General features: G+C 46.9%; 10 protein-coding genes across 10 annotated transcripts, besides 4 other annotated features; 4 read left to right on the top strand and 6 right to left on the bottom strand.

The window, feature by feature from the left end:
* Positions 1-104: 104 nt before the first annotated feature.
* On the bottom strand, positions 105-1,576 carry TSTA_043760 (uncharacterized protein; the record flags this gene model as incomplete). The annotated part of the gene is made up of 2 exons (XM_002484813.1): positions 105-1,496; positions 1,544-1,576. 2 exons carry the CDS (start codon positions 1,574-1,576, stop codon positions 105-107), a joined length of 1,425 nt encoding a protein of 474 aa, XP_002484858.1.
* Positions 109-164: a microsatellite.
* Positions 1,577-2,451: 875 nt separating the features above from the next.
* On the bottom strand, positions 2,452-3,285 carry TSTA_043750 (uncharacterized protein; the record flags this gene model as incomplete). Its single annotated transcript, XM_002484812.1, has 4 exons — positions 2,452-2,754; positions 2,850-2,902; positions 2,934-3,086; positions 3,171-3,285. The coding sequence occupies 4 exons, from the start codon at positions 3,283-3,285 to the stop codon at positions 2,452-2,454; spliced, it is 624 nt and encodes a 207-aa protein (XP_002484857.1).
* Positions 3,286-4,897: 1,612 nt separating this feature from the next.
* On the top strand, positions 4,898-8,351 carry TSTA_043740 (uncharacterized protein; the record flags this gene model as incomplete). The annotated part of the gene is made up of 11 exons (XM_002484811.1): positions 4,898-4,954; positions 5,007-5,046; positions 5,107-5,132; positions 5,194-5,521; positions 5,592-5,789; positions 5,867-6,166; positions 6,221-6,360; positions 6,410-6,540; positions 6,626-6,980; positions 7,030-7,146; positions 7,194-8,351. The coding sequence occupies 11 exons, from the start codon at positions 4,898-4,900 to the stop codon at positions 8,133-8,135; spliced, it is 2,634 nt and encodes an 877-aa protein (XP_002484856.1). The 3' UTR covers positions 8,136-8,351.
* Positions 6,556-6,590: a microsatellite.
* A 185-nt stretch (positions 8,352-8,536) lies between the features above and the next one.
* Positions 8,537-10,574, top strand: TSTA_043730 (dihydroxy-acid dehydratase, putative). Its single transcript, XM_002484810.1, has 3 exons — positions 8,537-9,044; positions 9,103-9,314; positions 9,374-10,574. The coding sequence occupies exons 1-3, from the start codon at positions 8,612-8,614 to the stop codon at positions 10,550-10,552; spliced, it is 1,824 nt and encodes a 607-aa protein (XP_002484855.1). The 5' UTR covers positions 8,537-8,611; the 3' UTR covers positions 10,553-10,574.
* Positions 10,575-10,853: 279 nt separating this feature from the next.
* On the top strand, positions 10,854-13,802 carry TSTA_043720 (chromosome segregation protein (SepB), putative; the record flags this gene model as incomplete). Its single annotated transcript, XM_002484809.1, has 8 exons — positions 10,854-10,893; positions 10,952-11,109; positions 11,168-11,319; positions 11,374-12,320; positions 12,372-12,506; positions 12,554-12,688; positions 12,736-13,031; positions 13,077-13,802. The coding sequence occupies 8 exons, from the start codon at positions 10,854-10,856 to the stop codon at positions 13,737-13,739; spliced, it is 2,526 nt and encodes an 841-aa protein (XP_002484854.1). The 3' UTR covers positions 13,740-13,802.
* A 217-nt stretch (positions 13,803-14,019) lies between these two features.
* On the top strand, positions 14,020-15,307 carry TSTA_043710 (uncharacterized protein; the record flags this gene model as incomplete). Its single annotated transcript, XM_002484808.1, has 2 exons — positions 14,020-14,425; positions 14,487-15,307. The coding sequence occupies 2 exons, from the start codon at positions 14,020-14,022 to the stop codon at positions 15,305-15,307; spliced, it is 1,227 nt and encodes a 408-aa protein (XP_002484853.1).
* Positions 14,808-14,874: a microsatellite.
* A 98-nt stretch (positions 15,308-15,405) lies between the features above and the next one.
* On the bottom strand, positions 15,406-16,950 carry TSTA_043700 (tetracycline transporter, putative; the record flags this gene model as incomplete). The annotated part of the gene is made up of 2 exons (XM_002484807.1): positions 16,739-16,950; positions 15,406-16,683 (listed from the first exon to the last, which is right to left on the bottom strand). Exons 1-2 carry the CDS (start codon positions 16,835-16,837, stop codon positions 15,406-15,408), a joined length of 1,377 nt encoding a protein of 458 aa, XP_002484852.1. The 5' UTR covers positions 16,838-16,950.
* A 550-nt stretch (positions 16,951-17,500) lies between these two features.
* Positions 17,501-17,528: a microsatellite.
* Positions 17,529-17,787: 259 nt separating this feature from the next.
* On the bottom strand, positions 17,788-19,570 carry TSTA_043690 (uncharacterized protein; the record flags this gene model as incomplete). The annotated part of the gene is made up of 4 exons (XM_002484806.1): positions 17,788-18,653; positions 18,716-19,229; positions 19,290-19,317; positions 19,380-19,570. 4 exons carry the CDS (start codon positions 19,568-19,570, stop codon positions 18,022-18,024), a joined length of 1,365 nt encoding a protein of 454 aa, XP_002484851.1. The 3' UTR covers positions 17,788-18,021.
* A 654-nt stretch (positions 19,571-20,224) lies between these two features.
* Positions 20,225-20,701, bottom strand: TSTA_043680 (uncharacterized protein; the record flags this gene model as incomplete). Its single annotated transcript, XM_002484805.1, has 2 exons — positions 20,225-20,521; positions 20,606-20,701. The coding sequence occupies 2 exons, from the start codon at positions 20,699-20,701 to the stop codon at positions 20,225-20,227; spliced, it is 393 nt and encodes a 130-aa protein (XP_002484850.1).
* Positions 20,702-20,938: 237 nt separating this feature from the next.
* TSTA_043670 (NUDIX family hydrolase, putative) lies at positions 20,939-22,553 on the bottom strand. The gene is made up of 2 exons (XM_002484804.1): positions 21,881-22,553; positions 20,939-21,818 (listed from the first exon to the last, which is right to left on the bottom strand). The coding sequence occupies exons 1-2, from the start codon at positions 22,354-22,356 to the stop codon at positions 21,017-21,019; spliced, it is 1,278 nt and encodes a 425-aa protein (XP_002484849.1). The 5' UTR covers positions 22,357-22,553; the 3' UTR covers positions 20,939-21,016.
* Between the last annotated feature and the right edge of the window lie 117 nt (positions 22,554-22,670).

The following is a 22,670-nucleotide window of genomic DNA, read 5'->3' as shown; positions in this document are numbered from 1 at the left end:
ACCAGTCTCGGAAATGAACAATTTGACATTCCCCTATCCCCCAGCATCCAGTTGTAATAGTACCTTGACCTTGACTGTGAAGAATCACAAAATTCGACTCAGAGTCAATCTTCCTCCTCCTCCTCCTCCTCCTCCTCCTCCTCCTCTTCTTCTTCTTCTTCTTCTGCATCATCATCGTCGAACCAATCCTCATCTCCTTCATCGTGTTCATTATCGAACCAGTCTTCATCATTCTCTTCATCCTCACTCTCACAGAGAGAATGGTGATGCACATCTTCTTTCTTTGAGCCCCAAGGCTGTTCATTCAGCTTCTCATATGCTACTTTCTTCATGACAGATTTCAGAGGTGGAAGATCAAGTGCTTTGAACATAGATCTTGACCACGGCCCAAGTCCTGCATCAAGCCTATTCGCGTTTACTTGACGCTGTAGATCACCAAGTGCGTGACATATCAGCCCATATTGCTTTCGAAAGCGGCCGTACTCGATCCACATGTCATCAAACTCAAACTCCTCATCGAGCTTTATCTCCCAGCTGAAAAGGGAGAACATGAATAACTTCAGATTCTTGCTGATTTGAACTAGCACGTGCAGCCACGACCCAAAAGTCAATGTCACAGAATCAAGCTCAACATATCTGATGGTCTCCTTGCACCGTTCAAGTAACTCCAAGAGATCGTGAGAGGTAACGAATACAGCGCCCAATTCCAATGATTTCAGTCGAAGAGTTTGGTTGACTCCAAAGTATTCCGAAGGGCTATCCAAGGTGCAGAAACAGTGCGCAGTGAGGGAAAGAAGATTGGTTGTACCTCCCAGTAGCATACTGAGCCCATCCATTGCATCCAGATCCTCCTCCTCTACGTTCCAAGGAGCAAAGACCAAATGTCGGGTTTGTCGTAGGAGGTTCGTAATTGGTGTCTTCTCGCTACTTTCAATATGGCATGCCAGATAATTGGCAGCCTCCGAAGGTAAACGCAGTTGTGTCACATTGTGAGATTGCAAGTTTGCTATCGACTCAAGGGTCGCAGTCGTTGCAGTTCCCACCGATTCTCCTACTGATTCGCTGATACATCCCCATATATCGATAGACTGTAAGTTGGAAAACCTGGCCACGAGAGGTGGAAGGGTATTGGCAACGTAACGCGAGAAGGCGATGTATCCATCATCACGCTCTCCGTAGTCCCAGTCCGATTCATCATGAACGAACCAAGACAAGTCGAAGGCTATTTCACGAACGTACAAGGCATAGTTACTTAGGGATATTGCCTTAACTTTTCTGGTAGACCGCTTATTACCGATCACCAGAAATACGCGCCGGAACAATGCCCTTGACGCACTTCGGCAGAAAGTCTTACTGACTTGACGAAGTATAGTCAGTGTTTTCTCACCCTCATGATCACTTATTCTGAGTGATGGTGGGTAACTCCAGTCTTTTCTAAGATAGTCAGGCCATGAAGCACGAGTGGACCAGCCGAGGCATTCGACATAGTATATTATCTACCGACATCTGATCAGTACTAGAATGTTATTTGCAGCGAACTTACACGGTCGTAAATCTCCATGGGAAGCCGATCCATGATGAATAGGCTGAATGTCTCATAAGTGTCTCTTTCACTCAAGTCTGACTAGTAATTACTCCTGGGAATCTTGATTGGGAAAACGAAGCAGTCGAAGATGCTGATGGACTGGGAAAGCTGTCTGGAGAGATAAAGCGGCTACTGACTATGATTTTCAGTAGATGGGTAGAAAGAAAAGAGTCAGAAGGACAGTAAAAGGAAGAAGAATATATAAATAAAGCTATGAATTTATAGGAAAGAAGCATCTAGCGGCCTGAGGCGACAAAGGCCAAAATGGTATGTGATATGCCCATGGTTTCGGTAGGTACCGTCAAACACAGTGTTTCATATACCCAAATTTTTGAAGTTATCGTTTTCTTTATCCACCTGGGCAGTTATCTGTGTGTCAAACCAGCCCCCTCTTAAACATAACTGGTATGCGTCTGGAAGTTGACCATGAGCAAGGACTGTTGCCCACCTGACTTCGATATTACTTCATCCAACAATATCTAATATCTGCATCTACTAGGATATCTTCAAATGTGTAAAGTGAATTTCTATAAAGTCTATCCAGAGCCCACTCCCGGCTCTTGATAGAATTTGATACTTAAAAGGGGTCCAAGAGGATAAAGCTGAAGATACCAGAGCACTCGACGATGGCATATCAGTGGAAACCATCAGCGGTGTTTGCACCTACAGTTACTGCAACGTACTACATACGGCGAGTAACTGTCAATTTTCCCACCGAAGCCTTTGAAGCAGTGTCGACAGAATGGGGTGCACGAAAGAACATCTATAACGCTTTCCATTTCTTTTCAATCGTATTTTCTAGCCCGGAGGCTTTCCGTCTGTATTTGTATGTTTCTCTTTCGCCTTCAAACTTCGCATCAAGAAATTCACCTCTGGTAAGTTTTGGCTTTGGCATCGCTTGCTGCTAGCTTTTTCGGCAGATCCTGTATGATACCAATCGAGATTCCTGCTAGTAGTGTATGTTGAATAAAGTCTTCGCGGTCGATCAGTTCCGTGATATGATCAGCTACAGCTGTGGTTATGATTGCGTAAAGTGCCGTATCCGACGTGGATGCAACTGCAAGTTCTGCTGCAGCCGCAATATCATCAGCAGACCAGGAATTCTCTAGTATGTTGAGTATATTGTCATTGGATTGCTGTTTAAGCTCGGGAACATCGTAGTAGTCTGCCTGCAATGGAGTTCACAAGAATGTGTGGCCGAAGCTTAGCGAGCATGAAGTCTGACTCATCATCGGTGCTGGAGACTTCACAAATTTCCACAGACAGCTAGCTTATTATCCAGCTCTGCCTCTCGCAGAGCATCAACAGATCTGACTTCTTTGTGATGATTAATATCTTTAGCAGTTACCTGCCTCGTTCAGGATTAGCATGATATTTCGACTTCTCGGTCCCTCGGTGCTTCCTGACTCCTTAACGTCGTACTTTCCTTCATACATGAAATCAAGCATGCACCGCAAAGTACTTGCATTGAACTCGATGACGGGGATCACTTCAGTAGTTGCTTCCTAGGTTGAGTCAGCTAATCCGATAATCAATATTCCCCCGAGTTTTCTTACATCGTTCTTACCTTGAAGTGACCATTAACGCGCCTTTGACATGACTGGGGAGTGCTTGCGGACAATGGATTTGAGGATGGAGAATTTCTCCCCTTCGCACTCCAAAGTCAGAATTTTGTCGGTTTGGTATCTGTCCAGCGCCATTTTCAATGTCTCAGTCGATTTCCTGTTTAAGGAGTGATGGCGTGGAAGTGGAAATGAAAGATGATCAGTGTCTGCTCTTTGAGTATTTCAAGTATTTTCTGCCTACCTAGGTAGTTCTACTGACCTCATAGCTTCTCATTGACTTTCTTTCCGTTTATATTTAGGCAACAGGTCCAGGGCTAGTCTGGTAGTTTAAGGATCAGGTAACCAGGGTTCATCTAATCCATAGATGTCTAGCAACATCTTCAACATTGTCAAGAGGAGATAGGCTACAAGTTGAATAATAGTTATGTGAAGTATATGTATGAGTCATCATCCAAAGAACAAAGAAGTAAAACCTGGCAAGAGAGCCAACATAACAGCTCATGGAGTCAGGGCTAGCGCAGGTGTCCTAACACTGCTTTCTATATAACTAATATCTGGCCGTGATGAGTATGACATCCTCAAGAGAAGAGACACCAAACCAAGGATGAATCACATGTCAATAATATGAACAGAAAATACTTGTTAAGAGTTAGGGCCCGACCAAAACGGGGCGATCTCGGATCTTGGCAGATCGGATTTCATCGGAAGGTACCCACTCATAGATGGTTCTAACTACTTTAGCACTAGACTGGAGATTACATCATCGTCATCACAACATTCAACATGGCAAGTTTTTGGGCATCTGATTGGCTATTAAGTATGGAAATATCAACATCCATTTCTTCTTACGCGGAGTACCTAGGTTAGGTAGCACGAGACCACGACAGCCATGTTGAGACGAAACGGAAACAGATGCTGGTCTAACAACATATATGTCGATTATTCCTGGATTCATAAATACTCGGATCGTCATGGACTGACAGGCAATTAAACAGTTCGCCCTTGTGATGTTAAATGGCAACATGACTGAAGATTTCTTACTCCTTGCCGTTGCCAGCACTCATCGTCGTCATCAACATCATCGATAATCAGTCGGAGAGATTTCCCATTGGAGAAAAGCTGAGAAATGGCAATGGATGTCTGAGTTTGTTGCTAAACAATCAATTGACGTCAAAGTGACTCTGGAAAGAGTGATGACGATCGAAGGTGTTGGTTGATTTAAGCTGTTGTGGCTTGTACGCTAGTTACACCCCTAGTAAGCGAGGGTCTAGGCTAGTATTATGTAACGCAGCCATCCGAGGAGTAACATAACTAAACAGGATAAGGCGAGAGACTAAGAGAGGAAAATGATTGCTGGCAGTGGAGCCGAGGAAGGAGCTGGGGGAGCTCCCTAGCTCCTTCCCTCACGACAGCGTGACGTCAACAAACCCCAACTGCATCGCTCCTGCCACATGCACCTCATGCCTCGTACCTTCCCTCTGGTCGGAATTGAATCCACGCGCCCCTTCTTAAAGAGAGTCGCATCCCCTGGCACGCCCGACCGTTGCTCTTTCTCCTTTCCCCCAACATTCTCGCTCCCATTCCATTCCTCTCCTCATTGTGATACCCCAGTTACGAACCCTTTTTGATATCATTTGGTCTATTTCACGGCTGAAACCTCTAATAAACAAATCTATTGATTCATAATCACTTAATTGAATTTGAATCTTCGTTTGACTCCATCAAGAACTTGAGTATACCGCCAATCATGGGTGAGAAGAAGTCTGCTGTGAACCGTCCCATGAACCCCCAGCAGCGGGATGCGGTATGTTTGATCCCAATTGGCTTGATTCAGAGCAATGCTAACAGGAGAGCAGGATATCAGCACAAAGCTTCAACTTTACGGCATCTACAGTGGTATGTGCTTGACACTAGTAACACAGATTGAGCCCCGGAACTGACATCGCGTCTTAACAGCATTCGCGAATGGCAAGCTACCATCGGTAAGCTTTAATGCGGGAGTGGGGGGATCCCCAATCGATAGAACGAACTGACACCATACAGAACAAGCAATGCGATGTAGCCCTGAACAGCGCTATCAAGTCAAAATGGCTTTCATCTCCGTCAAAGGAGCTTTCCGAAGACGGGCGGACCCTAGTCAAGGATCTCCGTGACGTCATTGACAAGACCAAGCTACTCTTCCTCACCAAGAACGAGGGCGAGCTGCTACAGGAATTCATCTGGGATGCCCAGCAGATCACTGGCGAAGAGTTTCGAGGAGCTAGTGGACCCGTCAACAAGGAATCTGCTAGTCAGGATGCCGACAGGGCTGCTGAGGGCTTCAAGACTTTGGGCACGCTTTTGATTACCAATGGAGAATTCCGCAAGCTATGTAAGTTTGGCCATAAAAAGAAAAGAGTTTCCGTGTTTTCCGGCTACTAATGTACTTCTCTTTGCTTTAGTGAGTGATGCTGTCGTCCTTCTCCGGGATATTGCTGGTGATGCCGCTAGCAAGGCCGCCACCAAACTTCGACCGGACGAGAATGCTCTTTCTCAGATTGATCAACCTGCTGAAGAGAATGTCTGGTACGAAAAACCTGACATTAACAAGGACGCACTAAAGGCACAATTCAAGGAGCAGACAGACCGCCTTAAGCCTGGTGTAAGTAGTGACTGTTTCGGCCGTATAGAGACGAATTGCTAACCCATGTATAGTCCAAGGAAGATGTTCAACAAGCAGCCAATGCCGCTACCTCTTCAGCTACTGGCGGTCGGGAAGATGCTCCTGTCTCTGAGATCGATGCACGTGCTGGTGCCTCTGCTGTTAAAGAGACCCTGCAACAATCTGCGGAGCGAAATGTCCCTCCCGAGGACCGGGAACAAGCTCAACGGATCAGAGATCAAGCGCAAGCTGTTTCTAGTGAATATAGCAATCGCACCAAGGAATTCTTGGCTTCTAAAATGCCGCCTGAGCGTCGTGATCAGGTCGTTTGGCGCCTGAAGAAGATGATTGTTGAGATTCAGGGCCACTCTAATTGTATGTTCCCAAACAAACCATTTAAACGTGTTTTTGATACTAACATCTATACAGATCAACAAGCTATCGAGACACTCTTGAGTTTGGCCGAGACATATGCTGGACATGGAAAGGATCTTACCTCCCAGGGATCCACCGCCGCTAAAGGTGCCAGAGAAAACATTATTATACGCAAAGCTGAAACTAATTTGAGGGTATGTAGGATTCATGAATAACAAGAAGGACACGCTGATGCGTTTCAAGATTTTGATCGAGAGATTTGCGAATAGCACGTCGACTGATGATTTCTTCGACTCGCTCAACACCGTTTATCGTGATGCAGACCAGGATCCACGCCTAAAAGACTGGTTCAAGAATGTCGATACTTATATTCGGTGAGCACGTTTTACTATATATATATATATATATATATATATATATATATGTTGTGTGTTGAATTGAGAGTACTAATGGTAATAGGAAATGCTTGCGCGAACAAGGATTCATCATGCAAGATGCAGCCACTGAGCAGTGGAACAAGCTGTATGATGAGGGCCGCTTCTTGCTTCGAGACCGCTACAGAAGCCACACAGATCGAATTGCCGATGAAGCCAAGTTTTTGGCCACTCAATTCGATGAAGATCCTCAGAACAGAGCTTTCCGTCAATCCTTGGAAAAACTATTTAAAGATCTAGGCCAGGATCAGTACGGAAAGCCGGTATTCAAGCCTCAGTTGATCAAGGATATCACCAATGTCATTATCCCTGAGATCTTTGAGAATGCCAGCTACATTCCTATTCCTCGAATCGAGGTGTCTGATCGAGCTGTTGACATGGTGCGTAACCCGCGGCTTCATTTCGTTTGTTGATACTGACCAGGTACAGGTCATCGAGAATTTGATCATTGAGAGTGACAATTTGATGCCGAATGTCGTGGAATTTGGTGCTGACAACTACTGGCGTTGGGGCCGTAAGATGATCAGCAACATTGATGATCACAAGGTTAGTGGGCTATGCCTCTGTATAAAGAACTGCACTGACGTTTATAGATTATGATTTCCGCCTCTGGTATTCAAGCTGATCTTCGAGATGTGAATTATTACTTGAAGAGGAAGCAAGGATTCCCGTTGCTTACTGATACTGGTGTCATGGATATCCTCCTCGGCGGTACAGGCTTCGGTTTCAAGATTGCTGCTTCCAAGGCACAGAAAAATGACCGCAACGCCATCTTTAAGCTCGACAGTGTCAAGATCAACATAAAGAACTTGAGTCTGAACCTGAAGAAGTCCAATCACAAGATCCTTTTCACGATCTTCAGGCCCATGCTGCTGAATGTTGTCCGCCCCGCTATTGAGAAGGTGCTGGAGAGCCAGATTCGTGAGGCATTCCAGAAGGCCGATGCATTTGCCTACCAGGTGCAGAAGGAGGCTCAACGTGCTCAGGATGCGATCCGCGAGGATCCTGAGAACGCAAAGAACATCTTTGCCCGGTATGCCGACGCAGCTCGCCAAGTCATTACAGAGAAGAAGAAGCAGGCCGAAACTATTGCCCAGCGTGGCCCCAAGGTCAACTTGGCAATGACTCACCAGGATGCTATGCTCAAGGATATCAAGCTGCTTGGCGGTGTCACTACAAAGGCTACTGAGTACAAAGAGCTTTCTGCCAAGGGTGATCGTTGGCAATCACCAGTCTTCAACTGGGGAAGTTCCTCGCCAACAAACAACTTGCCAAAACCTGCCGAGGTCACTCGCAAGCCTCACACTACCGCCGAAAGCCGCCTCCAAGAAAGGCCAACGGCTGATGGTGCTGGAACTGACGGTTCCGGCGTCAACGGATTCCATCATACAGGCGCAACTAATGGAGCGAATGGACATGCATTGTCACCAGCTGATGGTGTAAGCGCTCATGGCACCAACGGCACTTTCAAGAAGGAAGTCGACCGTGCCTTTGACGCCAATGCCGCTCCTGCTCCGACGTTGGATGGCATTTAATGGTTGTGCTTGGACGTTACTGCAAATTCACCTGTCTGGAATTCCTTTTTTGATACCAAGAATTTATCCCAATAGTAATGATAAGTTGTGGGGGCGATGCGTGATTTGAGTTTTGAGAACGAGATACGATTCAGCAATCGCTAGCGTGTTTGTATGATACTGTACAATGTTTAGTTTCCTTTGTTAGATACTGCTAATAATGCTTGATTATTCAATTGTTTGAGGATATAGGATGTGTAAAAAAACTCGGCTGTCGTATGAGTAAAAAGGGCAACGGACTATTGTCCGAAAATCACGGTACTAAATCCGCTTCTGTCGCAATTGCGGAGAAATCCTAGATTAGGCAATTGGGGTGGACGGGCATATCCCGATAGCTACTATGCAACTTCACCTTTGTTATGAGTATTTAGGTAGCTAGTACTTACACTCAAAGTAGGACAAGTGATTTGAGATACCCGGAGCTGCGAAGGAACAAAATGTCCGTCCAATCCAACTCCAGAAACCACCCCACCCCTCAAGACGAAGACTACGACCTCACAACCCAAATCAACACCAACACCGGCCTCCGTCAAGGCCTCACATCCTACGGCGACGCACACTTCTCCCTATTTCTGCGAAAAGTCTTCATCAAAGCCTTGGGGTACACCGACGACGCCCTTTCCCGCCCTCTCATCGGCATCATAAACACTTACTCCAGCTACAATCCATGCCACGCAAATGTTCCCCAACTAATCGAAGCCGCAAAGAGAGGGGTACAGTTACATGGTGGTCTAGCAGTGGATTTTCCGACTATTACGCTTCATGAGTCGTTTGCGTATCCGACGAGTATGTTTTTGAGGAATCTGATGAGTATGGATACCGAGGAGATGATTAGGGCGCAGCCGATGGATGGGTGTATTATGATCGGGGGTATTTACTTCCTTCCTCTACCTAGGTAGGAAATATATAGTTGGCTGATGTGGTTTAGGATGTGATAAGACTGTGCCGGCACAGTTGATGGGTGGAATATCAGCTAATAAACCCGTGCTCCCTCTTATCACTGGGCCAATGATGCCGGGTAATCACAGAGGTGAACGGTTGGGAGCTTGTACGGATTGTCGAAATAATTGGGCGGCGTATAGAGCTGGTCAGATTGATGTTGAGGAGGTTAGTGCTATCAACGAGGAATTAGCTCCTACGGTACATAAACCCCCACCCACCAAGATTGCAGGTTGAGAGGCGAGATCTAACGCTCTCAGTCTGGTACATGCGGTGTCATGGGAACAGCAAGTACAATGGCCTGCATAACCGCCGCGCTAGGCATGATGCCACTAAAAGGAGCCACCGCACCAGCTGTATCCTCCACTCGACTTCGTATAGCTGAAGAAACAGGCACCAACGCTGTGGCAGTCGCAAAGGCGTCTCGAACACCGCAAGAAATCCTCTCTAAAGAATCATTTTTCAATGCAATTACAGTCCTACAAGCAATAGGTGGCTCGACGAATGCGGTCGTACATCTCTTGGCCGTCGCGAATCGACACCCCAAAATCCAGGGAAGGATTACATTGCAGACATTTGATGATATTGGTCGAAAGACTCCCTTGCTGGTTGACCTCAAGCCGAGTGGATCGAATTATATGACTGATTTTCATAATGCGGGTGGAATGTTGGCATTGATGCATACGCTTCGACCATTACTATATCTGAACGCTATGACGATATCCGGCAAGACGTTGGGGCAAGTTCTTGATGACTCTCCGTTTCGACCGTTTGCATATTCTCGAGAGGTTATTAGATCCCTGGATAATCCACTTTATCCGTGTTCATCACTTGTCGTGCTTAGAGGGAATATCGCACCCAACGGAGCTGTCATGAAAGCCTCTGCGTCCAAGGATCGGGCATTATTGAAACACTCCGGTCTAGCGGTGGTGTTTGAGAATACAGCTGATATGGCAAATCGAATCGATGATCCCGATCTCCCCGTGACAAAGGACTCAGTCCTTGTACTGAAAAGTATTGGCCCCGTAGGGAATCCCGGTATGCCAGAAGCAGGATTAATTCCTTTACCGCGGAAATTGGCTAGTCAAGGTGTAACCGATATGTTACGTTTATCAGATGGAAGAATGTCTGGAACAGCGGGCGGAACGATTATCTTACATATTTCGCCAGAGTCGGCACTGCCGGAATCACCGTTTGGTATTGTTCGGACGGGGGATGTTATTACCTGTGATGTGGAGCAACGAAGACTTCATTTGGAGGCCTCGGATAATGAGATTCGGCGGAGAATTGCGGAGCGGAGAGTAGAGGTTGCGCAGAGTATGGGCGAGAAAAAGTCGCAACGGGGTTATAGGGGGTTGTATGTAAAGTCTGTGAATCAGGCGGAGGAAGGGGCTGATTTTGATTTTTTGACGGCGAGTGGTGCAGGGGTTAGTATATAACTTTATCAATGAGAGGTTTGACAAAGAAATTCTGGCTCATTTGATGATTGCTAAGTAGATGACAAGTCTCAAGAAGAGTTGAGAGAAATACCCCGACCCTAAGCCCTAAGCCCTGATTTTATGGTCCAAAAAAGGTTTAAGGCAGTCTGCGCGACGCGTTTCCGCAATTAACGCGTCTCACCAATATCGAAGCGGCATGCTTCGTCACCATCAACATGCGACTTGACAGCAATAACTAATGACTTGAGAAAGAAACATTATTCCACTGTCTCAATCATATTACACTTACCGAATTGCTGTCATGAGCTCCGTAACAATGCGGCCGAGGGGCAGGCCAGCACGTATGTTCACTCCAAATGGATTTGAGAGAATAATTTACTGACTGTTCTTTTATTATAGACACCCCCGGAACGACTGTCTTAACATATACTCCTAATGGAAAACACATAATAACTGCAGGATCGAATTCGGCAATTCGCATATACACTGTTGGAGATGAGGGTGAACCTAGGACGATTGATGAGGGTGTCGAAGCACATTTTGGAATTACTGCGACGGTATTCAACCTTGTCCGAAATAGACTGTCCACAAGGGATAGAGCTGATACTAGATCAGGACAATTGTTTCATTATTGGCGCTGAAGATGGAACGGTCTGGCGCTACGATCTTGAGTCCGGCAAAATGGACAAATTGCTTGTACGATGCGCGCTTCCCGTTCGCGATCTTGCGATTTCGAGTGATGGTCAATGGATTGCTGTCGCTAGCGAGTGAGCTTTCTCTACGCTGCTGGTCACCATGTATCACTAACATATTTGGGGCAGTGAACTCACAGTCAAAGTGGTAAACGTCGACGACATGACAAACGTGAAATACCTCCGCGAACAAACCAAAGGCTCAAAACACATCTCCTTTGACCCCAGTGGCCGATTCATAGCCGTATCCTGCACAGACGGTGTTTTATACATTTATTCAATTGCCTCCGACGAACCAGAATTAGTACGCAAAATCGACGGCGCTATTCGACGTCTTGAACCGGAAGATGAAGCTACCTCTCGCGTTGTATGGCATCCAGATGGCACGGCGTTTGCTACCGCCCAAGCTTCTCGTGAAGTCGCCATATTCTCAACCTCAGACTGGAGTCCACAGAAATCATTCAGTAGTGTACATAATGGCGATATTACAGCGCTTGGTTGGTCGCCTAATGGTGCTCTTCTCGCTACGGCGGCTGCGGATGGTAAGATCTTGCTTTGGGAGACGAGTACGCAGAATATTCTGAAGCGGTATGATTTTGCGAATGTGATCAATCTTTCGTGGCATCCTTCTATCAATCTGCTTTGTTTCACAACTTCGGATGGTGAGCTTTATATTTACGAGAATTTTGTGAGTACGGAATACCAGCCTATCCTTGAGAAACGACTTGAGTCCTTCTCTGTCCGATCTGGTCCGTTGGGAGAGACGTCTGGTAATGCAAGGAAGCAGATTCCGAGCAGATTCAAGCCTGGTGGTGCGGATAGACCTAGAAGAGGGGGTTCACCAGATTCCTTGGATGATATTCTGGGATCTATGGACGATGACGACAATTTCGTGGAAGATGATGATGGTGCTGGGTATGCTGAAGAAATCAATGGGTTTGGTAAACGCACAAATGGGCATCTAGATGATCCTGAGAGTCGAGATCGGAAACGTCTGGCGTCGTATTGGGAACCTACTGTTCATGAGTCGTTCCAACCGGGAAGTACCCCTTGGAAGGGCAATCGACGTTATCTATGTATGTTTATCGTGCAGTCGATATTGTGGGCAGTGTCACTAACTGGTATAGGTTTGAACTTGACGGGAGTTGTTTGGACAGTCGACCAGGAGTCACACAATACAGTCACGGTTGAGTTTTATGACAGCGAAATGCATCGAAACTTTCATTTTACGGACCCTTATCGGTATGACAAGGCTTGTTTGAGTAAGTTTAACGGACATATATGCCCGTTAAAACACTAACGTTTGCAGACGAGAACGGCGCGCTGTTCACCTCGTCATCACCTCCTGATGACGGCCCAGCAATGATATACTACCGTCCTCACGAAACATGGACAACGCGAGGAGACTGGCGAACTCAGCTTCCTCCAGGCGAGACAGTCAAAGGTGAGCAGTGTTCTTTCATACATATTAGAAATAAGCTAATTCTGCAGCTATCGCTTTGAGTGAGTCCTACATCGTGGTGTTGACGTCGGTCAACTATGTTCGCATATACACACTATACGGAACGCCTTTCCGGGTCTACAGACAGAAGAGTCCAGCTATTACTTGTGCGGCATGGAGAGATTATGTCATGACCGTTGGCAATGGGCCCGTTGGGCATAATGGATTTGCCTCGTTGACATATTCCATTGAAAACGTCAAACGAGATGAGATTTGTCAAAATGAGGATATCGTGGCAATAACGGAAGGCGAACAGTTGAAGAATGTTTTCTTCTCTGATAACGGGGTAAGTCTGGCAATCTTATGATCAATGACAATGCTAACAGCTTAGGACCCCTGTATCTATGACTCCGAAGGTGTCTTGTTGATCCTACAACATTGGCGAACACCAGGACAAGCTCGATGGGTCCCCCTCCTCGATACGAAGCTACTTGACCGGTTATCCAAAGGCCGCAAAGAAGAAACATACTGGCCAGTCGCTGTCGCACAAAACAAATTCCATTGTATCATTCTCAAGGGAGGCGAGACTCACCCTTACTTCCCACGACCATTACTCAGCGAATTCGACTTCAAGATCCCCGTCTCCACAAAACCCTCCAAAACCAACGAAGACGACGACTCAGAAACCGTCCGCAACGACGCCGCCCGCTTTGAAGAAGGATTCGTCCGCGAAACTCTATTTTATAGTCTCTTCCAAGACCTTATCTCCACTACAAACGCAACCCGCAACCAACGCGCTGAACTCGCTAGAAGGGAAGTCGAAATTGACAAAATACTACTCCAAATGATTGCCGTTGAATGCCGAGAAGGCGAAGATCGTGGTATGAAGGCACTTGAATTAGTGGGCATGTTGCAAGATCGTAGTGGTAAGATGATTGAGGCCGCGGTCAAGATTGCGCAGAGATATAATCGGTCGATTTTGGAGGATAAGATTAGGAATTTGGGAGAGAGGAGGCTTATGGGGATGGAGGAGGAGGATGATGAGCTTGCTTAGCTGTACCCTTTGGCATTTAATGTTAGTTGTTATGAGTATGATAGTATGACTGTACATTTTTTCAAGTCCTTCTGAAGATGTAGAAGCAATGCATATTAATTGGCTCTGCTGATTGGCTGCGCATGACCTTCTGGTGCGGGTCGCCAATACAACGTCATCTGCTTGAACTATCGACCTTCAACAACATATCTCCATGAATCTACTCAATTATAGATCCGCCAGAAGATTGACCTCTTAACATCAATAAATGAGCTAATCATCTCTAACAGAGGACTTCGTAATGCCGAAGCCTTTTCTTTCCCCATCTTCCACCAGCACTGCTCCATTGTCCCGTCGAACCGGCATCAGATTTCGATATCATTCATCTCCTTCTCCCAAAATATTGAACTCTCGTCGACGAGACATTATAGCTACACGACAATGTCGATATACACCAACCCCTCATCGTCGAGGGTTCAGTCAATTAACACCCAAACCACTTGCGCGGTTACACGATCGGCGCGATATTGATGCTTTTTTCTTCTCGGGCCGATCTTCGAATACGACACATTCTAATAGGAATAGAAGGGATGATGGGGATAGGACCAAGAATACGAGACAAGCCGATCAGACGGTGAAATATGATATACCCGGTTCCGAGGGGGATCATAAACCACCTGATGAACGGGTTGTGAGGTTGGGGAAGAGTATGCATTCATTTCCCCTTCTTCTTAGACTGACTTGAGTCGTACTGACAGATATTGATAGCTCTACGAAAATTATCGCCTCTCCTCCCGAATATCCTCATCCATCCTCTCCCCACTGAAATCCTCTCACCGCAGATAACTCTCCATCTATTCCCATCCACGCATCCGCATTTACCGAACGTCAAGGGCCGAGTACTCTACCGCGCGGCGTTATGGACTGTCCCCGTGGCATGGAGTAGCCTCCCGCTATTAGGGAACGTCAAACTTCAGATCCTGAGTGAACGCATGGTCCGCGCTGATTCCGTGTTGGGTTGTGAGAATTATGCGACTACGGATTGTGGTGAGGAGAGGTTTGTCGTCCGTTGGAAGACGAGTCATGACCCATCAACAACAACAACATCATCATCATCATCGTCGTCGTCGTTGTCCTCGACGTCAACATCAACATCTACCTCAAATACCCGGACCTCAGATACAGGCATCAACAAAAGCCTAAGCACACTCCTAGGCGGCGACGCACCAATCTTCCTCCCCGGCAAAGAAGGCCGTTTCGAAGGTTTATTCATCTTCGCATTTGATGAAAAGGGGCGTATAGCGAGTCATACGATTGAACATGCAGACCGCGCGGATGGATGGGATCGAACGGCCAAATTTGTGACGTTGACGGATTGGTTGTTGGGGAAGGCCAGGGGGAGCCTTATGGAGGGTGGAGGGGGGACTGTTGCGGGACCGGCATTGATTGTTCCTGTTGATTCAGATCGTGCACGGCAATATCAGTCTGATAGAAGTTTTGGGTGGGGGGCGGCGGATGGGTTGAAGGGAAAGGTGGAGAGTTCTGTTATCATGGTGGAATTCGATGAGACATTAAGATGTTCGAAATGATATTGTATTATATGAATTATGATTCCGTCTCCTCTCAGTTTAGTTTATACCCTGCATATTGCAATCAAGTTCTCTCTTCATCCGTTATATATACATATCTAGGTACGATAAGTCGTAACAGGCTCCCTCAAAACCAACACCACAATCCCGCAAACACCAACCATCACAACACCCCCAACGGTATACGCAACCTCTCTCCCCACCCACCAAAAGAAAGAACAAAATAACACGGGACCCAAAGCCCTCCCAAACTGACCCCAACTCCTCAATCGTCCCAAGACAATCCCTCTCTCTCCAGGACCAGCTTCTAAACTTCCCAAACTATTCAGTCCGGTAACCACAGTTGCGCTTGTGATTGCCAAAAAGCAAGCTGAAAGATGCAGGCCACGGATTGAGGAGATGCTGGCAAGTGAGAAGAATGCGATTGCGCAGGAGATTGTGCCGATGCGCACGGTTAATAAAGGTGGGAGACGGCGGACCAGGGATCCCTGGAGGAGGGAGGCGATTAGGCCCACAAGTCCCAAAATGCGTCCGTTGACGGCGGAGGGATTGATGGTGCTGTTACTCTCTGTTAAGAGGGTGGTGGTCAGGAATGGGAGGGAGAATTCCATTCCGGAGAAGGGGAGAAGAAATAGGAGATGGACGAGGTTGAGGAGAGCTGGGTTGTTGGTATATGATCTTTTCCCTTTTTGATCGGTTTTCTCGGCCTTTATGCCACTGTCAGTAGCAGAGCCATTCTTCTCATCACCCTTCTGGGCGACAAATTTCGGATGCGTCTCCGGCAAACAAGCATACAAATACCCCGTCTCCACCAGAATCAACCCCAGCGACACCCCCGCCGCCGTCGCAAACGGATTCGCTTTAATAATACTCGATCTCGCCAACGCCGCACCTAGTGCAGGCCCAAACGTAAAGGCAATACTAAAACAAGCGCCTACCATCGCCATCGTAGACCCTCTTTGCGTCTCGTCACTGATATCAGTCGCAATTGCATTGGCCATTTGAACATTTCCTTCACTCAACCCTCCAACCACACGACTCGCTAAAAACGTCTTGAAATCAGTTGCGACAACCCATAGCGCGACACTAATCAAATTTCCAAGCATAGACCAGAGTAGTGCCGTTCGACGTCCATGTCGATCTGATAGATACCCTATAACGGGTGCGGCGATGGCCTGCAGAAAGGAGAATAATGACCCCAATGCGCCGCCAAGAAGCACAATGTCGTATCGCGAATCGATGGGTTTGGAGAATGAGTTTTTGTATGCGTTTAGGTAGTGGAATATCCGGTTTAGGAGGGAGTCGGGGGAGGGATCTTGTTTGAGGTAGAAGTTGAGGAGGGACGGGAAGAGGGGGAGGATGAATGTGAATGATATCTTTGAATATTAGCTGAGGGTTGATATGATATGAGGAGAGATAGATGGGACGTACCAGGTCAAGAAGTAAAGATATGAATATCACGCGAAGTACTTTTTTGCGCTGTGTTTGATCCCGCGGTGATGCGGAGGTGGTGGTTTGCGAAGAGGCCATGTTTGCGTTTTTTTTACTGCTCTCTTTACAGCAGAATAATCGCAGACTTAAATCTCGTCGTGACGTGTACTCATAAAAAGTACAAGTAGCACTTCAGTTCGATCCCACACCCTGAAAGAAGGGAAAAAAAGACTGAGCTTGACGGAGGTGAGGGGACTTTATAACATGACAGCTAGCCCGTTTCATAAAAGGTCACACCATGAGACAGGACCAGGACCACAGGTTCATCGATCGACCAGCTTCGTGTTTCTTCTGTTTCACTTTCGGCGTCTCTCAATTGTTGTGTTTGACCTGCAAGCGCGTATTTGTTGTATCTGCGTATTCGATATACGCAAAGTGGCTTTGCTGAGTTTAAGCTCAGAGCTGAGGTTCGCGAGACTTTCTAAGAGGCGGTGCAGATTGGGCTACGTCATTGTTTACCTAGTTCAACAACAAGAATACGATGTATAGACAATATCCACGATCAGTCTTTTTTTGTCTTGTTGACTATGTATCCACAAGACACATCACCGCAATACCCATCCTCTAGTCCAGCCTATGCTATGTCCCTGTTCCTGTCCCTGTCCTGAGCCATGAGAAGAAACAAATGCAGTAATACATATGGTGATCAAGATTGACAAAGATGACAGTCTTGCCACTCTATGACTTGTAGAAATCCATAATAAAAGAAGAAAAAAGAAAAAAAAAAAAAGATGCAAAGCGACTGGGAATCATTGCAATGACATGAAAACAAACATAGAAGAAATGATATGCAACGCTGAATGACAAGACAACCATTAAATACCCTTTTTTTTTTTTCTCTTTGCCAAGTTGCAATAAAAAGATCTGTACGATGGGAAAAAGGCAGAATAAAGGGAACTTTTTTTGTGTCGTCTTTCATAACCTGTTCCAACCCAATCAAGCCCCTATGACATGTCGCATTGATTCACCCCGTACCAACGCCTAGCCATCCCAGGAGAATATATAAGACATACAAGAAGAAGGGAAATAAACGTTGAAGCTGATAGGGAAGGGAATAGCTTGGGTTCGATGGACTGAAGTGATGGATATGCGTCGTGTCGAAGTGGAAAATGCCACGCAAGGCTCGATGAACGAGAGATCGTGAAATATGCAATAGCTAATCGCTTGCAACAGCTTTCGCATCTGGAATTGGCTCATCTCATGAGACCAATTCTGTTGAATGATTAATTGGTTGCAACAGCTTGGCGATTACCCTGCTGTCCAAGTCCACCACGACCGCGTCCACTTTTAAATTCACCACGTTCACCGCCGCGCCCACCACGGCCACGGCCACGGAAGTCACCCCGTCCACCCCGGCCTCGGAAATTATCGCCACGGCCACGGCCACGACCGCCTCGTCCACGCACACTATTCTGACGCTGATGATGAACAACCTGCTCGAAGCCATCGCCCTCAGCAGGCGCAGCTCCACTTGGAATATCCTCGGCCCAGCTAGTAGAGCCCTGAGCTGCGGCCGTAGTTGATGGTGACTCCGCCTCACCCTCAGCCGGACGTGGCACCTCAACCCATTCGTCAGCGGCCAGAGTACCGGATGCTTGGGGTTCCCAGCTGGACTCTGCCACCGGATTAGCTCCGTCTCCTGCTGAAGTCTGAGTTGGAGCAATGGCAGGTTCTGTGGCTTGTGCTGCCTGAGTGATATCCACCGCAGCAGACACGGAGGTGTCCTGAAGCTCAGTGAGACCCGCATTGGCGATCGTTGGGTCAGTGACAGTATTGGTCTCAGTAGCGGAGGTCTCTTCAACGGCGGCTGGAGCTGCAGCGACCTGCTCCACGGAAAGGTCTTTCACCTTGGCGTCTACATATACATTAGCAATAAAGCTCTATATATATAAAGCACAGCGGCAAGCGGCAACTTACAGGTCACATCCAAAACCTGACCATCGACACCCACGACCTTGTCATCAGCGCCACTGATCAACTTCAACATCGACTCAACAGCATCCTGGTTACCACCATACACCTGCAGCAGCACTCCCTCAAAAGCCTGGCTTTCAGCCGATTCAGCATCACCCGCTCGCCTGAAAGACGCTGCAGAGCGCAGGAATTGACTCAAAGTCAGCAACTGCCCACGAACGCTGGTCTCTTGAGATTCCTTGGCCTCTGCAAGAGCTTTCTCACGAGCAGCATCAAGTTCCTGTTTATGTGCGGTCTCCAATGACGTCTTCTGGCTGATCAGGCGTTCCTCGTAATGCGCGGCAAATTGCTTGTACTGGGTGATCTGTTCCTCAATCTGTGCGACCTGGGCTTGTAGTGCGGGCTTTTTCAAGGCTTGGGCTTTCTGGTCCGCGTTGATCTTCTTTTCGGCCACGAGCTCATCGAGTGATTTCCCGGAGTTTTCTGCGATTATGCTGTCAACTTTGGCGGTGGCGTTCTGTATATTGGCGCAAGTCAGCCTTATTCGTATCGCGTATAGACTCGATGAGTCACTTACCAGTTTCTTGGTTGCATTGCGCAAGTTGCTGTAACAGACGAGAATAAATCAGTAATCAGCCACCATTACGTTGTATTCAGGATTGCCTACCGTTGCAACTCCTTGATTATGCCCGTCTCGTCTTCAGTGGCGCCATTGACAATAGAGTCGGCTTTGGCATCAATATCGGGGTTTGAAGGTGTAGGAGTAGAAACAGACACGTTGGCAGAAACCTCGTTCTTAGCACGCTTCTTCTTCGAGGTCTGTGTGGGGAGGTTGTTGTTGTTAATCGCAGCAGACATGGTGAATGATTGAATCGAAAGATGCCGAGAAGTGTCGTGTGCAGCCTTTGGTAGCTATGAGGCAATAGCCAGATGTTCGCTTGCTTGCGTGGTGAGATAGATGAGGTGTTAGATTTATGTGAGAAGTAATAATTGACTGAGAGAGAAGAAAATGCAGGAGTGCGAGTTGAGAAATCGACCGTTGCGTGTGACAAGAGGAGAAGAAGTCAATGGAAGCAATAGGATTCAAGGTTGGTGGTTGCCCCGTCTTTGACTCGGCGGGTCTTGCTCGGGCACTTCAGCCTCAACTGCATACAAGAGTAACATACTTGACTGAATGCCTCGGTCTTTAATACTGCAATTGTATGGATTAGATCATATCAATTAACCTCGATTTACATGAATGGGATTTACGCAGCAAATATCCGCCACTACAGTGTGCTATAATCCGGAGAGCGCAACTAGTTTTCCACCCTCACAAAACCGGCTTCTATAGCTTCCTTGCAAAATAACATGAAAGGATCCAGACAAAAGTCGATTCCTAACGCCCGACACCGTCGCCATCCCAACAATATACCCATGCCTATATATACATATATCGCGCAACGCCCGACCCGCTAATGCAACATCCCACAAAGATCAATGAGGACGACAAAGAAAAAGATCGCTATCCTTTCATTTTTCGTAACGTAGCCTGATTAAATTCCGAAAGGAGTCAGCAACACGACTGCGCTCCAAAGTGGACAGCTTGATGGAAAAGGAATTGGTATATGAACTGACCTCCGTGACTCTGCGAATGTTGCGCGCTGAGATGCCCTTTTCGCCTGATTTTCGGGATCGAATTGAGGCTTCGCGCATGAGTCTGTGATTTGGATATGTAAGTATGTAGTCGAATGGGGGTAGGGCGATCTTCTCAAACGGCGTGCAATGATTTGGAATGGGGCGCATACTCTTGCATGAATAGCATGTAATCTAGAAAGATCTAATGGAGAATATCAGTTCAGAGCCCATCAGAAACTTCGTTAACGGAGTCAAGGAACAGAATGAACAAGGTACCAAGACATCTGCGTTCTTGCTGATGTTACGACCAGCGCGCGCCTTGACAATTCGCTTCACGGTACCGCGAGGGTACAGCTTTTGTGTCACGGCCATTTGTTTTGTTCCCTCGTTTCGATGGACAATTTGCGATTTGGAATAGGGCGTTTTCGGTATAGTCGACTGTAATGGTAGTATACAGGACGAGACACTGTGCTGGCAATTTGTCGAAGTTCTCGAGTGTCGTTGATGTTTGTTCGTTGATTGTTCAATGTTTATCAAAGTGTGGGGTAGCTTCTGCTCTCTGATCCAATCAACGTTTCTCCTTCTAGATGATAATAGCTATGATGACATAATCCATCAAGTGTTCTGTTCATTAACTAAGTAGTTGGCTATGTTCAAAACCTATTTTGTACAATGTATCAAGGTCTATCAACGCGGTCGCAACTGCTTCCAAATGTAATATGCCCCAACTGATCCCAATGCCAGTCTCCACACAGCAAAGACACCCAACGACAGCCGTAGACGGTCATAGTAGCCTTGTAGTAAGATAGCAGTGGCATGTTCATGCCCAGAAACAGAAGAATCCTTCTCATTATTCGCATTGTCACTCTGTCCATCTTCCTCATATGACAGCGCGATCGTCGAGTCATCCGCTGCAGTCTGACTGGGCCTTCGAGCCGCTTTCACCTTCGCCGCATTCCTCTTGCGAATAGAATAAGTGAGAAGCGACACAATAAGTCGTAAATCAGGAGCCGTAAATGTAGGATGCTTCCAAAGATCAATAGCATTATGAGGGGGCAGCAAGTCTAGGAAATCTGCCATAATGCCTAATGTAAGACCCCATAGCAGCAGTTCTCTGTTCTTGTCACCATACGCTGCTGGCCGCGCGGCCCAGGGATTGAATCTCTGGAGTATAAATGGTCTCGTTTGATGGGATTCGTCCGGGAGAAAGCCCGGAGTAGAGCTGCAATATAGACTTTCTGTAGGGAGGAGTCTTAGAGCCGAGAATTCCATCATGCCAGTCATCCAGCGCGATGAACCCCATCGGATCAACCTATTTTGTTTGGCATAGCGGGCTGAGACATTGACGTGTTCGACGGAACGCAGTGACGGTGATAGAAGAGCTCTTAACGAGACCCAATGTGTCGACGCGACTTCGGTGGGCTGGAGAGTGAGATTCGGAGAGATATTGGATGTCAAGAGGAATATAAACGGGCACAATACCATCAGCCTAACAGCAAAATTAGCTTTGCTAAGCGGAACCAAGGACAAGAAATCAGTTTGCGCACTTACGGAACACTGCCAAATGAGGTAGTAACCACACGCTCGGGCAGATTACCGATGAATATCAAGTCCTCCTTATTTAGATCCAGCCCAATCTCTTCCTGCGCTTCTCTCACAGCAGTCGCCTTATCATCTTCATCTTCGAGGTCTCGTTTTCCTCCGGGAAGCGCTACATGTCCAGTCCATCGATCGCCAACTCTCGATGCTCTTTTGATGAATAACAATTCTGGATCACCATGTTGCACCCAGTCTTGAGCAAAGAATTTGCTCAATTGCTGAGGGGTTGAAGCTGTCTTATCGGTTACTGTGACCGGCGATTGTGGCAGGTGTTTATATTGGGGACGGACTCGAAGGATGACGGCTACCGAGGCACGTTTCTCGCAGTTGGGAGGATTCTGTACTTCTGCACAGGGATTCTGGTGGGTATTAAGTAGTGCATTATGAAAGGACTCGATTAATCTGGGCGATTCTGTAGTTGATGCCATTATATCTCAGATTTTGAAGGATCGACTGTCGTGTGGTTGTGTAACCTCGGCGAGGCTTGATGACGAAAAGAACAACCTCAAAGCTATCGATTTCTCAATATGAGTGAGGATTTCAAATTCTGTACGCAATGCTTGAACAAATGCAATAACAGTAGCATAAATAGCATACAATTGAAAAATTGCAGATACTCTCGTCCAACTAGGATAACAATGTTGATGCGATGCCGATTAGGTAAGTGCTTATCAGTGTTTGCACTGTTTGCTTAGTGCTATCAGTCTCCAATCATAGGCCCGGAAGGATCCCGTCCATAAAT

Source organism: Talaromyces stipitatus, genomic scaffold (assembly GCF_000003125.1).
Source record: "Talaromyces stipitatus ATCC 10500 scf_1105507295515 genomic scaffold, whole genome shotgun sequence".
In the NCBI taxonomy this organism is placed as follows: Eukaryota; Fungi; Ascomycota; class Eurotiomycetes; order Eurotiales; family Trichocomaceae; genus Talaromyces; species Talaromyces stipitatus.
This window is presented reverse-complemented; position numbering and strand designations above follow the sequence as displayed.